General features: G+C 39.0%; 2 protein-coding genes across 7 annotated transcripts in view; one reads left to right on the top strand and one right to left on the bottom strand.

Annotated features, from left to right (window-relative positions):
* pex5la (peroxisomal biogenesis factor 5-like a) overlaps window positions 1–15,366 on the top strand; it is a 93,567-nt gene extending 78,201 nt beyond the window's left edge. For all 4 annotated transcript variants that reach the window (XM_051376049.1, XM_051376048.1, XM_051376047.1 and 1 more), the window contains 5 exons: window positions 3–73; window positions 1,821–2,039; window positions 4,094–4,259; window positions 7,050–7,207; window positions 9,662–15,366. In XM_051376049.1, coding sequence (XP_051232009.1) covers window positions 3–73; window positions 1,821–2,039; window positions 4,094–4,259; window positions 7,050–7,207; window positions 9,662–9,863 — 816 coding nt within the window. In that variant the 3' untranslated portion in view covers window positions 9,864–15,366. The remainder of the gene's footprint in view (window positions 1–2; window positions 74–1,820; window positions 2,040–4,093; window positions 4,260–7,049; window positions 7,208–9,661) is intronic.
* Window positions 15,367–15,420: 54 nt separating this feature from the next.
* The window catches only part of usp13 (ubiquitin specific peptidase 13), a 32,980-nt gene continuing 27,319 nt past the window's right edge, over window positions 15,421–21,081 (bottom strand). For all 3 annotated transcript variants that reach the window (XM_051376045.1, XM_051376043.1, XM_051376044.1), the window contains exons 19-21: window positions 19,798–19,987; window positions 18,729–18,813; window positions 15,421–18,383 (exon numbers count right to left, since the gene is read on the bottom strand). In XM_051376045.1, the coding sequence (XP_051232005.1) occupies window positions 18,287–18,383; window positions 18,729–18,813; window positions 19,798–19,987 (372 nt within the window). In that variant the 3' untranslated portion in view covers window positions 15,421–18,286. The remainder of the gene's footprint in view (window positions 18,384–18,728; window positions 18,814–19,797; window positions 19,988–21,081) is intronic.

The following is a 21,081-nucleotide window of genomic DNA, read 5'->3' as shown; positions in this document are numbered from 1 at the left end:
AGGCTTGGCAAGTATTGGGGACCACCCAGGCTGAAAATGAGAATGAGCAGGCTGCGATTGTCTCCCTCCAGAGGTAAAGAGAAACAACTGCATCAAATTCCCATTTAAAATTAAAAATCACCGTCAGACATGGCGGAGTTGTCAGCTGTTACTGCTCGGGGACACCATATGTTTGCACAAGTGGGACTCTGTGGAAATGTCATGTTAAAAGATGAAGCCCAGTGTATGAAATTTGCCTGAGAGGTTTCAATGAACTTTTTGGCAGCAGTCTATTCAGCAAACAACTAAAAATTCTGTAACGTAAAGATTTGGTATATTTTTAGTCCCAAGAAGAACATGATTTTACTTTACCAACCAGCGACTGGAAGGAAACATATTGCGATTTTTATTCTTAAAGTAGAGACACCCCACACGGATGGTGATTTCACAGATCCGGGGTATGAACAGAGTCCTCAATGGGAGGTGGCCCACTTTCATTCATAACAGTGCTGAAGCCAGAAATTGCACCTATCTGGGAGTGTGAACACTGACAAGTCAACTGAAAACCCAAGAGACAGCCATTCAGGGAAAAAAAGCCTCCTTCCTTTTTTAAGTGCAACATAGAGGGTCTATTCTGTAAAATAAAAAAATAAAACATTTTAATTGCTGCTCTACTTAAATGGGATTACAAAGGCTGTGAAGAATTTATTTTTCAGTTCTTGCTAGAATCTCACTTAATCCAATAGACTCTTAGATTCTGAAACTCCATTCAGATTTCGTGTCATCTGCACGGTGTAAACTTCAGTTTGTTTATTATGTAATAGCTCCATCTGTGAGGGGAGTGTTGGGGTATGAAGTGAGATTAGATGTTTACCTGGCATTAGTCTTGTTGTTGCTATGCTGGCAAAACTTCAGTTGGCAAGCACAATGTTATCCTGCTCTATTCGGGTTTCTTCATCAATTGTATTAAATAATGCCACACAAACATCTATTATCTTCCACTTCATTTTTCTTTATTTTGTCATGATTATTTTATGCTTCACTTTTGATGGTCAAGACATGTGAGCTGCATCTCAACAGCTTCTGAAGGGGAAAAAAACATTTTCTGAAGTGATGTGAGGCAAAACTGTGACTGTGGTTATTTAATGGGCAAGTCAGCTTGGTTCTGTACACAAACAAATCTGGGATTGTCCCTGGAAAACATGGTTCTCTGGTCACTCTGGACTTGCACAAACACATTCTTGTAAGTGTACAGTGGATTTGAGTGGATTTACCCAAGTTTATGTAATCTTTACCTCGAGCACATTCAAGTGGGGGACTGAAATAATTTGGTTTGACTGAGATTATGAGGGTTTTAAGGAAGTTGGCGCATCAGCTGTAGCAAATCTGGCTTGAAAATTATCTTGATGAAAGCTAAATCTTGTTTTGGCCTCTCCTCCAGTCTCTTAAATTATCCAAATTGTTCATCCAACACAGTGCTGCTCTTCTCCCCTTTTCAATTACAAAGGCCAGCGTAAATCTTAGTGGCAGTAGTCCCAATGATATAACCAGTGATATAACTTTAGTACTCGAACACACTTTCCATCTGTGGCTCTGGAACAATCACCATTTTTTCCTAAATGTAAACCAAATGTAAATAATCTAACCATGCGGCTGAGGGTAGCATGCAAAGCAGGAGAGGTGCAGCTCATCCATTCTGACCCAGAAATCATTAGCCTCCGCCTGATGTTCACTTGCTTTGGCCTGTCCCAATTAATGCCTGTCAAATCTAGATTTCCCTTTGAAGTGAACACCTTACACCATCTCTTCTCTCCCATGACCGGTGTCCTTTCTCCATCCAGGTGTTTGGAGCTCCACCCAAACAACCTCCCAGCCCTCATGGCTCTGGCAGTGAGCCTGACCAACACTGGTATGCGCAATGATGCCTGCGAAGCCCTGCTCCGCTGGGTGCGACACAATCCAAAGTACAAGCACCTGCTGAAGGGCAAGACCCACCTGATGGGATCCCCAAACTCCCAACGCAGGATGTCTCAAGCTCCCAACACAGGCAGACACGAAAGGTGGAGTATTTAGTCTAATAGGCAGACAGTTCAATAATACTTCATGAAAACAAAGTTTAGAGCGTTTAGCTGTTTTGTGGTCTAAGGCTGAACAAGCAACAGGGTTGCTCAGATACGACATTTTTAACATCCATTTATGTGGGACTTTACCAAAAAAACCTGGAAATCATCTACCATTGGCCACTGGAAAATTAAAATCTCAATTTCATTAAGCCAAGATTATATTTGTACATGTCCTGTATTGTCCTGGAAGTCCAAAACCCAAGGATTTTCAGTGTAAATGTCATAAAACAAAAAAGAAGCAGTAAATCTTCACATTGGCGAAGAATTACTGAAACAATAAATTGTCAAAATTGTTGCCAATTAATTTTCTGCCAAACTCTAGTGGACAATGTTGAAAATCAATAAGCAGGACTTATTTATGTGAATACTGGATTTTGATATGATTTTTTGACAATATGATGAAGTACTTTGATTTTTCAGGTATTTAATTGACTGGATTAGCCATACTAAACATGCTTGTCTAGGGTGCCTGGTTAGCTCAGTCGGTAGAGCTGGTGACCCATATACGGAGTTGCTGCGGCCATTTGCTGTGTGTCATCCCCTCTCTCTCTACCCACCTTTCCTGTCTATCTTCAGCTGTCCCTATCTAATAAAGGCATGAAGAAAAAAAAAAAAAAAAAAAAAAAAACATCTATTAATAGTTTCTCAACTGATACTCCAGAAAAGTATAATATCATGATTTATACTGATATTATTACTATACTATATATCTGAGACAATTGGTGATGATATGGATGTCAAAAGTAAAGTGGAAAGTGAATAATTTGTAGCCATCTATGAGTTTTAAGAGTCTTAAACAGTTTTAATTAAGACATTAAAATGCCACAACTGAATTTCAACCTTATCTAACAACTCAGGAGTCATTGAGTAACTGACAAACATATCATATATCACATGCTTCAACATCTTTACCAGCCATTTCAGACTCTCGTTTGTTTTACTTAAACTGCTATTACTCTGTCAGGGAGTGCAAAAAACATATTTCAAGGTTTCTCAACCACAGCTGGTGTTGGTGTTATTTTCACTGGAGAGACAGCATACATGGAGCTACATGTATCCGTCTTGTCAAACCACTTACTGCTGTAGAAGGCAGACCATCTAGGCCAGAAAAATGAGGCTGTTAGGCATATCAGATTGAAAAAGCCTAATTATTCTCCCAGGTAAAGCAGCACAAATAATTAATCGTCTAGTCAATGTGAAGAGATACAGGTACATCCCAATTACTGTGGTCTCCCCTGTCATCCTCTTCTTTTCATTTCTGCTGCTTACACCATCCCTCTCTCTTTGCACTTCTCTCCCTCTCCTTTTTCCTCACTCTAACTTTCCTTTACCCTCCCTGTGTTTGTTATGACAGCCTAGTGGAAGCTAAGATACTAAGGGAAGATAACATAAAGGGCAATCCTTATCTTTACCCAAACGCTAAGGACCAAATGACCACGGAAGCAGAAGGAGCTGTCTAGCTGTCATTTGTTTAATTTTTCACTTTAGTCCACTGGTTCTCGAGCTGCTCTGGGAGGACATACAACCACTGCAGAAGGAGGCACACATGACAGGAGATAAAAGTGTTCAGTGGAGCTTAAGCTGGATGAATCTGAACGATAAACAAGGAAGCAAGACTTTCAAGATTCAGCTAAAGCAGAAATGGTTATGGAAAAATATTTCATATTTGGCTCACTTTGATAATAGTTAATCAAACTACTTTTCAAAGCAAACTACTTTTCAAAACAGCTACTTTTTTCTGTCACAACCAAAACAAAATGAAATACTACTGGCCCTACTTTTACTCATCTCTCTGCAATTTCTCGCTTTTCTTCTTCCTTCACTTTATCTCTCCTTTACCCTCCTGTCAATATCTCTCTCTCGGTCTATTACATTCCATGTATAAAAGTTGACATGCAGTACAGTGCACATCATAGCTCTACGATCTTAAGAGCTCTTCACTCAGCAGCCTTAAGTCACACTAATCCTTAGCTGTGTGTGTGTGTCCACAGCTCCCTTCAACCCGAGGTCAAGGAGCTCTTCCTGGAAGCAGTTCAGCACAACTCTGACAGCATCGACCCGGATTTGCAGACGGGCCTCGGGGTGCTTTACAACCTCAGCGGAGAGTTCAACAAAGCTGTGGAGGCCTTCAATACGGCCCTGTCAGTGCGGCCCGAGGTAGGAACCACACACACACACACACACACACACACACACACACACACACACACACACACACACACACACACACACACACACACACACACACACACACACACACACACACACACACACACACACACACACACACACAGCGGAACTTGTTAGAGGCAGATGTGCTCTGCAGGCACAAATAATGTCATTGGTCCGTTCAAGCCTCAAGTCATGAAAGAATAAAGTGGAAGATTACCTATACTGTAAACGGACAAGAGAAAAAGTTCAGTATACTGACTTACTGAGAAATATATTGAGGATTCCTATTTCCTGTATATTATATAATACATAACAATATATTGCTTTCCTTAAGAATATATTTGAGTAATAAGACAAAAGAGAGACTGACATACAGTATGGTATTGGCACTGGTGTTGTAGATCACCACATAACTTAAATAGTTTGAGATATCAGTATTTTGAGAATTCTGCCGCCATTCAGTACTGTGCTGGGCTTTCAGTGACAGAGATGTCAAAACCAGCCTGACCAGCTGACTGTAAGCTGTGGCTGGTGAACACACTGGATGTACTGGTTTCCTTGCAGAGGCAACATGTCTGACAGCTGGTTGACTCCAGCTGGCACTCGAATGTGCCAATGATGTAAACTCTGCACATTTCATGAAACACTATTTATGGATGATCAGATGCTCATTCAGATATTTACAGCTGATACATTTTACATAATTTTCACTGCTCATTTTTTGCCCGATGTGAATCCAAGGAGGCTGATTTGTTTGCGAATCCTTAATGGTGGCTGTTGATAGGTTGATACATTACAGGGAGTCATGCAACATTTCATAGTATTATGATCTTCACCAAAATGACCCCTGTTACAAGGTTTCATTCTTCTTCAAAACATTGTTGTTGTTTTTTCATTTTAAACATTTAAAGTGAAACTATGAAAAAAATTAAACTTCTCTGGACATTTCCCTCAGATTGTGTATTTTGCAATAATGATGTTAATAAAATAGTGGTTGTGGTAGGAGTGCCATACGACGTGAATATGAATGTATTAGCAAATTAATGTTCATATATTAGACCTCCATATGTAGAATATACTGTATGTTTCTTAAATACAGGACTCATTATAATCCTTTACATTTGTAATCTTGGAGGGTCAGCATGCAAACTAAAATGAACTTACTAAGATATTACTGCTGTTTCTCTTCTTTTTGTTTAAATTGTAGTAAGAGAACAACAATATGTGCAAAAATAATATGAATAATATTGGCTACCTCCTACAGTTGGTCTGTTGAACACTGATTTGACCACAGAGAAACACATTCAGGATCTAAGATCTGATAAAAACACACACACACACACACACACACACACACACAGCGGAACTTGTTAGAGGCAGATGTGCTCTGCAGGCACAAATAATGTCATTGGTCCGTTCAAGCCTCAAGTCATGAAAGAATAAAGTGGAAGATTACCTATACTGTAAACGGACAAGAGAAAAAGTTCAAATCTGCATCTTATATCAAAATGCAAAGAGAAATCATTTTTTACTTTCTGTCATCACTTATTGAACAAGTATTCAGTATACTGACTTACTGAGAAATATAATAATAATAATATAATACTAAAGAGCACACTTAATAAACCATGATCTGTTGCACACCACATGTTTCCATGCTCGTGCTAACACACAGAGCAGATATGAACCCCCCAAGCTTATACACATCCTTAAGGAGATGGAGCCACAATTATCAAGGGAGAGCTCATGCAAACAGATGCAGTGAAGCAAACTGTATGTGCAATATGTGAAGCAAGGAGCTGCCAAATCTGGCCTCATGAACTCTTGACTGGCACACATACACTCTCACTCATGGCCCAGCACAAGAGTATAGCAAGATCTAGTGCACACACATTTACAAAGAAAACTAAAAAACAGATTCTGACGCATATTCAAAACACTGAAATGCACGCATTTACACAACAAACAAAATAAACACACACATACAATTACAACTACAAACTTTTCCTCCATTTCTGCATCTCCTTCATGCAAATCAGTCTCTGTCCTCCGAGCGCTGTCCCAAGCCGGCAAGAATATTACTCACTGTTAAATCCAACCTCCCACATTTGACTTGGTAATATCTGCTCCCCTGCTGGAAAAATGGTTCTGAACACAAAGGGAGATAATTATATCCCACTGCCGGGCTTAGCCAAAGATGAAGGACCCCTATACTGTAGCAGACCATGACCTCTGTATGTGCCTGTCTACCTGCAGGTGGGAAACAACAGCAAGGACATCCTGTATGATGTAATCAACTCTCCTTAAATTACCCTTGTTAGGTTACTTCATAGCAGGGAGCTGTGTAACGCCCCAAACACTTCATTGTCATCTGTATATTAAAAAACCCCAGACAATTCTATCTCTAGCACTGCTTTGTAATGCTGTCACTGCAGATACAAAGATGAGTGTTGTGTAGCAGCTCAGATTATTCAGCTCTGTTTCACTTGCACCTTTCTGTTAAAGACACTGTCAGCTACTTGATCGGTTCTGAAAGCATTTAAACTTTAAGATATCTGAGGAGATGTTGCTGATGAATTTTAAATTCCGGCTAAAAGGAAAAAACTCTCCAGTGTGTTTACTGATTAAATACATCTGCATGCAAGCCACGTTATTAAAGCTGGCAGCATCTGACAACACACATCAAAGGGAACTTTACTAAAAAACAAATCTTTCATCTTCACCCTCTGACACTGCTTATCCCTCAACCAACCCCACCACTTGTCCCCCATGTAGGACTACTTGCTGTGGAATCGCCTGGGGGCCACGCTGGCAAACGGGGATCGGAGTGAGGAGGCGGTGGAGGCTTATACACGAGCCCTAGAGCTGCAGCCGGGGTTTATCAGGTCCCGCTACAACCTCGGCATCAGCTGTATTAACCTGGGGGCACACAGGTAAGTGATCTGGGGCTCCAGGAGAGTGCGGCAAAACTCCTACACTTGTTTTATGTAGTGGAGAGGAGCTACTTATAGCACCCAGGGAGGAAAAAGTGGAAAATAACTAATGCAGTGAGCTATGTACAGAGTTGATATTTGGAAACAATACAGTGTAATCTCACGACTAGCATACACCAAACCTAGCACAGCATGGATTGGGAAGTGATAATATAACATCAGGTATGTGGTATCTCCTTTGTGCAGATCAGGCACCAGCTGTGTATGTTAATTTCCCAACAAAGCATTTGCAGCCATTGAAGAGGATATACAATCTAGTGAAGTGAGATGAATAAATAGACTCACCTGTTATACAGCTGCAGGCTAAGTCCTTTCAACTATGCAGCAAAACATACACACACGTTCAAATTAGGGCTACAATTGACAATTATTTTCATTAACTAATCTGCCTATTATTCTCAATTGAACAATTCATACAAATGTCCAAAAATAGTGAAAACTGCTGTAATAAATTTCCCATTGCCCAAAGTCATGTCTTCAGATTGCTTGTTTTATTCAACCAACAGTGCAAACCTTAAATATAATCAGATAACTATCATGTGACAACAAAAAGGCTATCTGGAACGGGATAATGTTTCTGCATTTTTTTTCTTGAAAAATGACTGAAACAATTAATTATTAAAATTGTTGCTCGTTAATTTTTCGGCTGAACAACTAATCGTTGTAGCTCCTAATATAAATCACAAAAATCTGTGATGTGGAGCAGACAGTCTCTGTTGTATGTGATGAGCAGATGACCATCAGCGCATAACCTACATAATAATATCATAAGCTTGGTAACATTAATGATATATTCTATTGAGTGTAACCGCAACTGCTTTTGTTCAATATTTCCTCAAATGCTTGGCTGATTATAAAAAGGTGTGGAGAAAATATTCATTTGTGTGTGACAAAAGCATGAAGCCAATATTACATGTGTGGGAAAAATCCAAGAGGCAAAAAAACAATTGAGCCCTTAGCATTCATAATACTCAATCATTAGTTATTCATATTTCACAACTACCTTAAAAAATAACATCACCGACTCCATCCAAAAGAAAACAAGCCCCCAAGAAATCCGTTCAGTACATACAGTACCCTTATGCACAAAGCAGCAGTATATAATCAGAAATTAGTAACCAACAGAGGCCAAGACATAGGCAAACCTGGCAAGCAGCCACAGTAAACAAGCACACAACCCTCATTTAGTATGTTACAACAACAGACAACAAATACTTACAGAAGCTTGGTGGAGAGAAGCAGTGACCCTCGGCATCTCATGGTGGGAGAGTAATTAATCCTCATGGAAGAGTTGCTTCCAGGCTGGAGGCAGTGCAGACAGGAAAAAACCCTCAGGGTTGAAGTGACTGTTGAGGATAACAACGGTCGACCAACTGGAGTCTCTGTTGGGCCACAAACACAATTATTCCTTTATAAACTTCACGAAGCTAATGAAGGTTAGGTAGCTGGTTTGCTTATCAAATTGAATGAAAGTAACAACAGGAACATTTAGTAGCTAGCTTATCAAATGATATGAAAGCCAAAAAACTCTCTTATTTACCTCCAGTGGTACCTGGCCATATGGTTTCATGTGTCTCTGGGATGTCTGCCTCTTTCCAAATACAATAAAAGTGACTCAAATGGGGTTTGAGGTGCTAACAGCATTAAAAAAGTACATTTTACAAATTTAAATCAGAGTGAGATTACCAGCGTTCATCCTCACTCCCACAGGTGTTTTCAATATCCTGGCTGATTAGCCCTCTGCTCCACTAATAAGAATCCTACAGTTGTGATTTGTCCCACCTAACAGGTGTGAAAAGCTAACAGATAAATCAGGGAGATGCAAACATTTGCACACACCTACATAGCCCTGCCCAGGCCCAGTCACACCAGAAAGTGGCACAGCCGAGTTCATTTGTTCAACCTGGCAAAATGGGCAATGCTTGAAGCTCGGTGATGTCGAAACTGCTTATGAGACTAGCGGTAAACTAGCTGCTGAGCTAACCTTGAACACACTAGCTAGCCAGAAATATGCAAGTCAGTTGTAACGACTTTCTGAGCTAGCTAGCTTGCAAACTGTCATTCTAAATGAGTAACGCGAACGGGACAATAAGTTCACATAATTTAAAGTTGTTTTAAAAGTCTACATGAATAGAAGCAGATAAACATCAAAACTTTCAAAAAAGATTTACTTCAGCCCAATCAGAAAATGCACTGATTGTAGCAATTCCATTTAAATGATTTTATTCTCTTTTAAATGCTGGTGTGACCAGGCTGTAAGATGATGCCTAATCAGTCTGAAGTGTTTGGGTGTAGGCTACCATGAGTGTGCAGAACGGGACTTGAATCAACCATTGCGAGTTTGCTCAGCGCTGCCTTAAAACAAATTGATTCCTATTATTTTTGCTTCCCCAGGGAGGCAGCCAGTAACTTCCTGACTGCCTTAAGCCTTCAGAGGAAAAGTCGGAGTCGTCAGCAGTCCCACCAGGTGATGTCTGGAAACATCTGGGCTGCTCTGAGGATAGCTTTATCCATGATGGACCAACCTGAACTCTTCCAGGCTGCAAACATTGGTGATCTTGATCTTCTCATGCGGGCCTTCAACCTAGACATTTAAGGAATGGGAGGTAGTGACAATAGCATCTCTCTCTCTTCACTTACTCTTCGATTTCTACCCAACAGCCAAATCCCCAAAGTGCACACATCAGAATGGGTTGGATCTGATGTTAGAGACAATTGTGTGGTTTTTATGCACGTCAAAATTAACTACAGTCGTCAAAGTTGTTATATTTTTCGCCCAAGTACCTTGGAGCAGTTCAGAGGACAGGTTCTTCCAAGTGCTTGAAGTGACTGCTTTGTGATGGATTTGCACTGCAATTTGTGATTTCCCTAAAGAGCACAAGGACGGGCAAAGATTGTACGAGCAATGCCTTAGAGAACACATCAATTAAAAACTGACTCATCCAGTGGAACAGAGCTAAGCCAGGAGAGAGGCAGACAGACAGTTTGAGAATCTCACAGAGGAACCCTCACATGCTGTTTGCAGAGAAAAAAGATGAGGTCTTGAGGAAAAAAAAAAAAAAACGGTTTCGTTATCCAATTGCTTTCAAAGACTCAAGGCTGTCTCACCCTCCTGAAGGATGGATTTAGTGAGAAAATGATAAAGACTGCACCATATGACCTGAAACTCCAAATTCTGTTCCTGGCTTGTTTTCATCCTCTTTCAGTGGAGAATAATGATACTGCATGAATAAGCATTTTCATAAATGGATTCTTGTTTAATATTTAACATACTTTTAGAAGTTTTCCCTTTGCACTTCAGACAAACAGATAACTTCCTCAACCCAAGTGGAATGTGCAAGCCAGGTTGTAAAGCCTTACTCAAATGCATGCGAACAACATTTATTTATACTATTTGTATGGCAACACAAAAACACAAAGCCATTTTCAGTCTGGTTTTAATTTCTTTAAATAACTGCCGTATTCTGAACTTGAAAGCTTTCTGAGCCATTCATTTGGTTTTGTTGGGTTTATTTTTTTATTTTTTGGTCTTGGCTCCTAGCTTCTCTTTGTTCCCTTTATTCTGACTGGTTGGAGAAATTCACACAAAAGCTGGGCAACACTGATCCTTACAACTTGCATTAGTGTGGAAACTTTCTCATATGAAAAAGTTGTCGCAGGTCTAAAAATAGCTCTTTCATCTTTTAGCTCCTGGTACAGCTTTAGTATCCCTCACATTTGATGTACGCATCACACTCTCCTCTACTTTTCCTCACTGTATTTATTTCAATACAGTATAATAACATTTCAGATAAAAGATGTGTGGTTGCAAGCCTAGACCTAGAAGAGCTTGGGGTATTTCTTAATGCAGTCATTTGTATCTTTGCCGCACCTCCACAGGCAGCGAGGCTCATACATTTAATTAGATCAGTTTGCCTCAGCCATCATGCATGATTTAAATATTTATGTAAGCTTGAGCAGAATGCAGTACATATTTGAAAAGCTGTTTGTTTTACCATCTGCAAACTCCAATTTACATCATAATAATACATTAAGTTATCTTGCATCCACAAAACACATGATTGTAAGGAGCCAGTCGGTCTAGAAAATTCACCTCAAAAGCAAAGCTTTTTTCTTAAAACATGCTTTTTGGCAAAACAGCTTCTCTTGTGTCACTGTTGCAACTTTGAAAGTCACTCTGTGAAGTGAAGACCATGTTCCTCGCTGTACAACAGAGTAAATGATAGATCAGCTGTACTGTATAGCTCTGCACCTTGGTGTTTAACAGGCGTGTCTACAGTCTGGGTGTGCTGTAGAAAGTAGGTTTTTATTCTCAGATCCTATGCAAAAGGTCATGTTTTATGTTGCCATTCCCGAATTGTCAGTTTGTCCCCGTCTGCCTCAGCGGACCAAAAGGAAGTGGTGATTCTGTGCTTCGAAAGAATGCTATCAGGGGAAAGCAGAGACCAGTACCAGAGCCATTCATCTTCCAAACTGTACAGCTTTGATGTCATGGTGGTCTGTATAAGAAGAAGTGTTTCGTAAGGAAACCGGGGGGAGAACAAAAACAAGTGTTCTTGTTCAAGAGAAAAACGTGGTCAGTGATTCTGAAAAATACAGATACACAAACACCGTCCACCTAAAGTGTAGCCTTCCTGTTTTATAACCCTGTGTTGTAGCGATATTTCTCTGACCTCAGTTGCAATCCCTGAATTCAGTGTCGTACATCAAGCTTTGCTATCAGATACATGTTTTATTTCACCGGTCTGCCGCTTATGTTCTCTTTGAAACTCACCTTAGATGCCCTTTAAGTAGGAAACTCTCCTTTATAAGTGCACAACTACAGTAGAAAAATGTTATCGGACCATTTACATTATCCACTGGCACTTGTAACACGAGTATGATTATATTTCAGGCTGAAACAGACGAGTAGCTACAGCAGTCAGATACTTAAATTTTTTGGCAGAGAGTCTCTGTGGCCAACCGTGATGTTTAATAGATCAAGGAGGCAGAGGAACCCAGTGAGACACAGCACATATGTGCACGTCACTAACAATCTGCAGTGGATGGAGGGCTGATAGTGGACTGCACAATGGCAAAGGCAATGAGGCCAAAGCGGAGGTGGATGCACAAATGTATTCACTGATTTTATTATGATAGAAGAACTGGCAGTGTCGCTTTTTTACTGAAATAATATGGTTGATGTGCAGTAGTCCATCAGTGCCACCTTGTTGAATATTTAATTATCATTAAATTAATTAATAAATAAGTTATTTTTAGCCATGATAGCGCCACAGCTTTATAGAGCTGTCTGTATATCTTGGCAACTGTTGGATGGATTGCTGTGGAATTTGTTGCAAACATTATTGCCCCCCGCAGGATGACTTGGAATAACCTTAAAGTGGCAACAAGCAACTTTTATTTTTTGTTGATTCTGGTGGCCTTTGTGGACAAAAGCAGTCTTTCCACCACCTTTTGTTTCATTGATTTCGAGGGGATCTTCTCGCCATCTCGTATCTCTTGTTTGTTTATTTAAGTCTGGCATCAGTATTACATTTAGACTGTTTAATAACCAGTTTTTACCATCATGTCAAAATCTAAATTTGTCCAATTATTGGGTTCCTAACGTATGAATGTATGCCATAGCTGTATTTAGCTTAGTGCTAATGAGAAAATGTTAGCATGCGCTCCCCTTTAACTCAGATGGTGACAATGATAATCATTGTATACCTGCTAAACATTAGCATGTTAGCATTGTCATTGTGGGCCTCACAGAGCAGTTTGCTTCTATGTTACAGCTGCACAGCTACATCTGTTTCAGCCGAGTGTTTTTTGCTGTTGACATCCACCTCAGTCACTTACGGTGTATGTGCTAACGCTGCCAGCTAGAGGCGCACTGGGCCAGCGCCGCCCTGTGGGTATTTCATTTGTATCAGATCAGAGTCTCAGCATGTCCAAGACAAGCTTCCATCCTGTTTTCTTTCCATAAACAATAAACCCAACCTTTTTGTAATAGTTCCCTGAGAGACTGTTGAGAGACATCGCAGTTATTCTAAAAGGCCAGTATCCCTCCATTTTTAAATATGAACCGTATTCTGTCCCTGGTCCTCCCAGCTGTCTTTTGTGTCAACAGTGAACCGTAGAAACTCCAAAACAGGATGTCTGTTAAATTGTGATTTCCAAATCAAGTCTAGTTTTCTTAAAAAGGTTGTAGGCCTTCGCTTTTTGCATTTCAAGATACTGTAGTTGTGTTAAAAATGAAAACCTATTTTTTTAAAGAGACCTTAAATTGCTGGCTTAAAATCTAATTGTATGTGTACAACTGTGCACATCGTACTGCAGTGCATTGAGATAGGATGCCTGGTGTTTTCTTTTTGTAGAACCTACCTACTACTGTACCTTCTCAGGTGAACTGACCTAGCTTAACGCATGCTCCTGAGGAACAGATCGAGGTTGACCGCATGCTAGATCCTCTACATTTATTTTTTTGAATGCTATCTTCATTTGTATGCATGAACTACATGGAAGTGCTTTCTCTCTCTCCCACCATCGTATAAAAATGAAATATATCATGACGTTTCCTTGCAATATTTCTACAATGCACTTTTAAAATCTGTAACCTTGAGAAAAAGTGATGTATATATTCGGTATATATTCTACACAAGATGCTTTTTCTTGCATAGAGGTAGCGAGTGTGCAAAGCTCGAGCAGAGAAATCAAATACTTGAGCTTGAATACTGGCACATTGATACAACTAACTAGTTATAGTTATATTCTGTAGAAATTTTGTAATTACTTCTACAAATTATAAATGTACTGGTAACACTTTTAATGACCCCAGCATATAAAGCCATCTACCTGTTGTTAGGGAAATGCTTTCTTGTGTTGAAACTTGATCATGCTTAACATCAATTGTTATGCACACATCCATAAAGCCACTGTAAACTATTAATAGTTTCCTAATGTTGTATAAAGCATTACAGCTTTGTTAGTTCTGGTTACACATGTAAACAGATGTGGAGTTTGATGTCTTTTATCAGGTAAAAACAACATTTAAATCACTGATATGTTCAGTACCAATTTTACACAGCTTTGCTCATAACGCTTTACATATGGAGAACTAAGGTGTTTCATTTTTTTAAGTGTTTCCCGGTTGATTTTTCAATACTTTCCAACAGTATAATAAATATTTCTAATGATAAAATCTATTAAATTAATGCAGCCAAGACCCAAATAAGCAGCAAGACATCGATGGATGGATAAGCCAAATAAAGAATACATTAATTTAAATCACTTAGTCAGTTTTTGTTAAAACTGCCACCTGTTATCCATCATCAGTGAGTTTCCTCGCTGCTGCTGCAGTTAGCAGTAGTGACAGTGTTAGCTACAGGTGTGATGGTGCTGAATGAAAGGACTGAACTGCCTCCTGTGGCACAATCTACTGTCGTAACAATCCCACTTTCAGTTTGTAGGTGTGTAACGTCACCTGACAACCTGCAATCTGATACAAAAACACTTCTAACAGAACTGCCTACAGCAGGCAAGAGACAATATTTAAGACTCTTGTAAAGACCTTTTAAGGCCTTTGTCTTTCCTGTGGAAACTCAATCAATCAAGAGTTCAATGCTTTTTTCAAGACCACCAGATATCTTGTATTTATGTGTTTCATTTTGAGCACTTTAGTTCTCTGTATTTATAAAGCATTTGTTATTGTTTTTTGAGTGTGGTAATAACAACTTATAGATGTGTTTAGTCCTCTTGCATTAAATCAAGTTCTCACTCTATTAAGTATTGATAAATTGTTACTACCGGCATCATTGGTTGGGGTTCATAAAGGTTATCAGTACATGTTGTGTACATTTCTTTCTTCACTCCTTTGATTCAACATATGTACAAAGGCAGTTTGTTCTGGTTTATTTATTGATGCATCAGATATGTATGAATAAAATGATATTTTGATGAATGAACTTAGAAATTAATACTTTATATACAGTTATTCATTTATTTAAACACCTACCTATAATGCATATTACTCTCCCTGTATAATCACAAGGAAAGCATTAGCACCTTTGAAACTTACAATATGAAAGTAATCTTTTAAAATAAACTGTTGTTATATATTGTTTGCTTGTGCGTCTTTATTTTTCTGAAAGAAAGTCACACTTGAACTGCAGTTTGTTGTTCATTCTTAAAGAAGCCAAGTCTCAACAAAGGTGTAGTTTATTAAATTATCCAAACCTCGTAAGTAAACAGTGCCACTGAGTATACTGTCATTACTCTATTCACATACACCTAAGCCATATTTGGATAAAGGCATACATTACAAAAGTCAACTTAAAATAATCCCTTCAGGAAAACTATGTAATGAAAACTACAGAATTGGCACAAACTTGTTTGCAAAAAAGGCAACAGAGTAAAAACAGGTGAAGAACCTTTTTGACATTTAGTTAAATGAAAAAAGAGAATAAAACGCACAAAAGTACATTGTACAATCCAAATGACTAAATGTCAACTTCTAGTGCACATGCGGACAGTGAAAAAGCTTTTTTGTGACAAATTGAACCATTACGTTTTAACAACGTAGAGAAAAAAGAATGGAAGAGACCCAGCTGGAGGGAAAGCTGAAACAAAAAGACAAAAATACAAAGACGATAACGTAACCTGGAGGATGTGGGGAGAACAAAAGGTGCAGAGAAATAAAAATGGCACAAAATATCTGAAGGAACTTATAATTAAATATCCTTAAGAAAGACGAAAGGTTTATCACCCATCCACAGAAAGACTGACTTTAGCAGGGTTTGACATGAAGATACATTTGGTTTCTGACAAAAAAAGTTTTTATAGGAAGAACGGCAGAAACACAAGACTTGCATAGAGAGACTTTTTTGAATTCTCTGCTGCATAGACAATGAACACTGCAGCAGTTTATCAAGTAGTATCTGATGAAGTTGATGGGTTGAAATATAATAAAACTCAGTCCAGTCTAGGCAGAGTTGTTAAAGGGGAGCGCCACTGAAAGATAAAGATTTTTTTGTCTGTAAAGACATTAGCCATCGAGGAAAGTGTGACTGATGAGATTGCTGAAAGACATTTTTAGGGACAGTCATATTCCTTCACTATCTTTACTACCACAGTTGTTTAATAGATATGCAGTAAAATGTGTCTCCTTTTTCTCTTTCAGCTATCTTAAGAAATGTCAATTTATTGTCCTCTCCAGAAACGAGAGGTAATGATTCCAAAATCAGCTAAAAATTGAACTATTAATAAGGTATCTACACACAAAATCTATTTTCAGCAGAACTCCCCTTTAAAATATGCACCTGGAAGCGCAACATTGAGTGACAGACAGTTCGCCGCACGTCAGGGTCACCAAACTGGAATTAAGCGTTTGTGCACATTGTAATATTTCACCGGTATGCAACAGATAGAAGCTGATTCAAGTCCAGTTCCACGTAGCTCACGAGTTTAAGTTGTAAATAGAGAACATAAACCATAATGCTGAGAAGTTGTTGACAATCAAAGGCTGTAAATTCACTAATATTTGACAAACAAGTACGTCATATCTACATTGAATCTGTCCGGCACATTATGAACATACTGAGTAGATAAATAAGTACAGAGTCAGTGGATAGTGAGCATGAGGTTATAGTGACCAAACAGCAAAGGGCCAGTTTCTACGTCCACTGTAGCGTCTGAATATTAAAGCTGAACAGGAGGTTTTGGTTGCAGTGAGCACCATGAAGTAATACATTCAGTACTGCAACATGTCTGTTAGTACAAGAATGCACATTTTAGAGGAGATACAGGTCACTGTGCAGCTTTTGTCATATAGTAGAGAGTTGGTTGTGGTGCATATATTGCTTGAGAGGTGAAAACAGTTTAGATGCATAACTGAATTAACTGACCTGCAAAAAGTTGTAACAGGTCAAGGAAAACATTCATTTTAACTTTTGGGTCATAGTCTGAATCTGTCAGCGTGATAAAGGAACCAAACTGGACCGGCTGCAGCTATAAGTTAAAGTTTTGCCTACAATGCAAATATTTTGCAAATTGGGCAAACACAATTAATGACATAAGTTCACTCCGGGATTGAGGACACTTCATAGACCAATGGCCACTTCAAGGATTTGCAGACTCAACAGTACTGAAGTTGAAATTTAAGATATCACATTCAATATCTTATAGCTGGTGAATAAAAAGACCACTTCAGCAGCATCAGGTGCAAAATATGAACTTGTTATAGTCAAAAGGTGCTTTCAGGGAAGGTAAAATACTTGTATCTTGATAACTCAACTGAAACTTTCTTATTGAAAAAAGCACATCATCTCCAGATAAAACGGGGGCAGGTTTGAGTCACTGTACTTTTAACTAAGCTAGATCCTATTTGTGGCCTTCCTGGTGCTCTCCTTCAGTCTGAAACCTGCATACAGTATGTTGGTAATTTCTCTGTGTCCAACCAAAACATTTTAATTCTTGGTGTCCTTTTTAATTTCCTGGGGATGAAAAACATTCTTTCGTATTTCAATGTCAAATGCAAAAACCACCAGCAGCACAGTAATTTCTTGTTTGTTGTTGCAGTTTCAAAGCATTTCAGGGCTGGCAGTGAAGCACTCCCATTTCAATATACATTTATAAAATGTACCACTTTGAAAATCCTGGCACAGTAGCTGAAGGCATAGAGGAGGAACAATGAGATTTGATATGTGACATTATTTTGTGTACAAAGCACTCCAGAAGTGGAAATTGCACAAATCCCTCTGTACCTCCACTGTCGAGAAAATGTCTTTTCTTAAACACAAACACTGAAATATACATTTAAAGCACGACATAACACGAATGCACGATAAGCACATTGCTTTCCCTTTCTGACCAGTGTTCCTGGTTGCTTGAATGACATCACAGTCAGGCGAGCAGCTGGTCTGAAAGGTTACTTCCATTGTTTCCGCTGTGGCTGTTAATAAAGTTGTCTGCCAGTCTTTGGGGGGGAACGACCGCGGTTCTTTAAAAAGGTTGCATGGTGGTGGGGGCGGTAACTTTAATTTAACTGCTAGACAGTCGATGGTAAAAGTAGATGTAGCCCAAGTCTTTAGGAGGCCTTTCTGACAAACACACTTTGTGGTCGTTGTAGATCACCCACCTACAGAAAGAAAGAACATTTGTGGATAATGTTGATTTTACTGCAGTGCGAAATGCTTTCAAAGTGTTACTTCTTTCAAAACTGACTATGAGGAAGGAGGAAATGGGTCAATTTATTTTTTCCATTCAGTCTAAAAAAACAAACTGTCCCTGCAATTTTGAATAATTTATTTTCAGACTTCTGGTGGAAAAAGCTTAATAATAAAAGTAATAATTGAATTTGTTTAGAATGTCTATATTTGACATGAAACTAAAAGGCACTGAGATCAGACCATTAACAATAGACACTTGTGTGACTAACAGGAACACAATGAACTGAATGAATATAAAACTGTGTGCAACTAACCTTCCCTCCTTTTTGATGTGACAAACATAATGTCCAGACATTGTGGATGCTCCCATGTGGCTGATGAAAGCAAAGAGCTCATAACCTGAAAAAGGGAACATCAAGTCAAATATAGAATATGTGATAAATAACACAGCAGGGTTTCACAACTAGTAAATGTCAGACACATATATCTGTTACACAACTTGTATAAATGAACCTGTTCCGTCGACGCATACAGAGCCTCGACTATAAAGAGTCTTTTAAAGCCTCCACACAGATGGAGACGATAAGCTAAAATGGCAGTTTCTGTTTGAAATGCCTTCACGTTACAGATCAAGCACAGCATACGAAACTAATCAAAAAGATAAAACATACAGCTATATAATCATCCAACATTAGTTTTTATAGATTTTCTCCGCTTCAAGAGCACACAGTTTACAATAACGACCAGTAAACAGGGTCCTCTTGTGGAAAGGACAGCTCAGAATATACTTCTGCAAATAGTGAAGAGAATCATTTAAAAATGAAAAGCCAGAATGTCTGCGTTGCTAAATAATCCATGATTTTCACCCTCAATATTGCCTGGTTGTTGTTTAAACGCTATTGGTATGCAAGTATGTATGTGCATTATTATATTGTGCATATTTTTGTGAGGAGTGTTAAGAGTTAAAAAGCTCTTGAAACATGTTTTTAATGCCACTGTGCTTAAAGTCGGTCTGGCAGGGCAGGTCAGTGCCCAGCAGCACCTGAGTACACTGTGTATCAGTGGCAGACATTAATTGGAGCTGAGGGTAAACCGCCCTGTGAACGTTCATAACACACAGGTGAAATTAAAAAACAGGAGGCAGAAAACCTGCAATACTTTTTTTATTTTTTACGCTGACCCTTTGTTAATTTCTTGGTAATGCAGATCTTTGTGTTGTAAAATAATAAATAATATGCTGATTCGAAATGTGACTTGTAAATCAACTGATCACAGACAAAGATTGATAAAAGTCAACCTATTATTTAATGTACTTTCAGATAACGGTTAATAATAAATAAAGTCAAAACAGAAACAGCAGCTACAATCAGTGAAATCACTCACGTCCTGGTCCATCTTTGACCCGCGGGCCCGACGTGTCTCTGTCTGGAGACAGCGTGGAGTCGCTGTGTGAGTTGGCATTGGAGAAAGCGTTGTCGTTGGGCTCTGTGTCAGCCATATCTGAGATTGCGTCACTCTCCTCCTCCTCCGGGTGGGTGAAGATCCAGTCGAGTGCTCGCTCTAGGTTATTGTTCTGAAAGGACGTTTCGAGTTTATTACTGAAGTTCACTGAAATCCCAAACTAAAAATGCCTTTACTATGCCAGTAATGAAAATTTGAAATGAAAAACTTTTACTGTTGGACTCCAAAATCTGGTTTAAGCGATTTCATAAAAGCTTTACGTTCACTGTTTTTATGTACTGCCCTTTCCTGGGAAAATCCTCTGCTGCACAGAAGCTGTTGCATAATATGCTAATGACAAAAAAAACTACTAGTTGTAACAAGAAATATTAGCACATTGAAGACATATGGCCTACAGACACAATGCATATGAGGACAAAATCAGGCCTGAGGATAAAAAAAAACTTTCCTATCCTATCTTGTTTTCTCTCCATTAGTCCTCTCTATTATTCCCTTGCGGTTGTATCTTTAGGTAGCTAAAAATGTTCAAAATAAGCAATCATTTATCGGGGACGTGGCAGGCATCCATCTGTGCTAAATTCCCCCTGAGGATGTTTGCTTTTTAAATCCAAAATAGAGGTGTGATTCCTGGAGAATGTGTCTTTTTTGGCGAGTGCAGCCGGCTGCTTTTTCTATCTTTCCATGTCAGGTCAGTGAGGTTGAGAAAAAAAAAAAAGTTCCTCCTGCTAATTTTGGGCTAATAATAAACCAGCCATGAGACCCCACTCTGCTTCACACCTCCATCTACCTCATGAGGAATATGTGTTCATTTTTTTTTCACTTCAGTTTGGTGGCATTGGGGGTGATAAACAAGGAAGCCTGGTGTCTATTTCTGTGTCTTAATAACAGTCTGCTGGGCTATTTTTGCTGAGGGGGCAGTTTGAAATACGAAACATGAAACGTGAGAATCGGGGGCCATTTCAAAACAGGAGACATAATATATTTGCCTCAGCTACATTCCCTTTCATTCAGATAAAAAAAAAAAACCCTTTGTCATTTGTGAGATGTGATGATAAAATGGCTCGAAATGTCACAGAGGCAGATCCTGTTCCTAAGCCTGAAAGGCTGCATTAGCGGCGGCGTGACGTCCATATGCTGCTGGGACTATTCGTAAACAATTAAAAACTATTAAATTTGCAGTTTGGAAAGCAAACAAGTAGGCCAGCC

Source organism: Dicentrarchus labrax, unplaced genomic scaffold (genome assembly GCF_905237075.1).
Source record: "Dicentrarchus labrax unplaced genomic scaffold, dlabrax2021, whole genome shotgun sequence".
In the NCBI taxonomy this organism is placed as follows: Eukaryota; Metazoa; Chordata; class Actinopteri; family Moronidae; genus Dicentrarchus; species Dicentrarchus labrax.
This window is presented reverse-complemented; position numbering and strand designations above follow the sequence as displayed.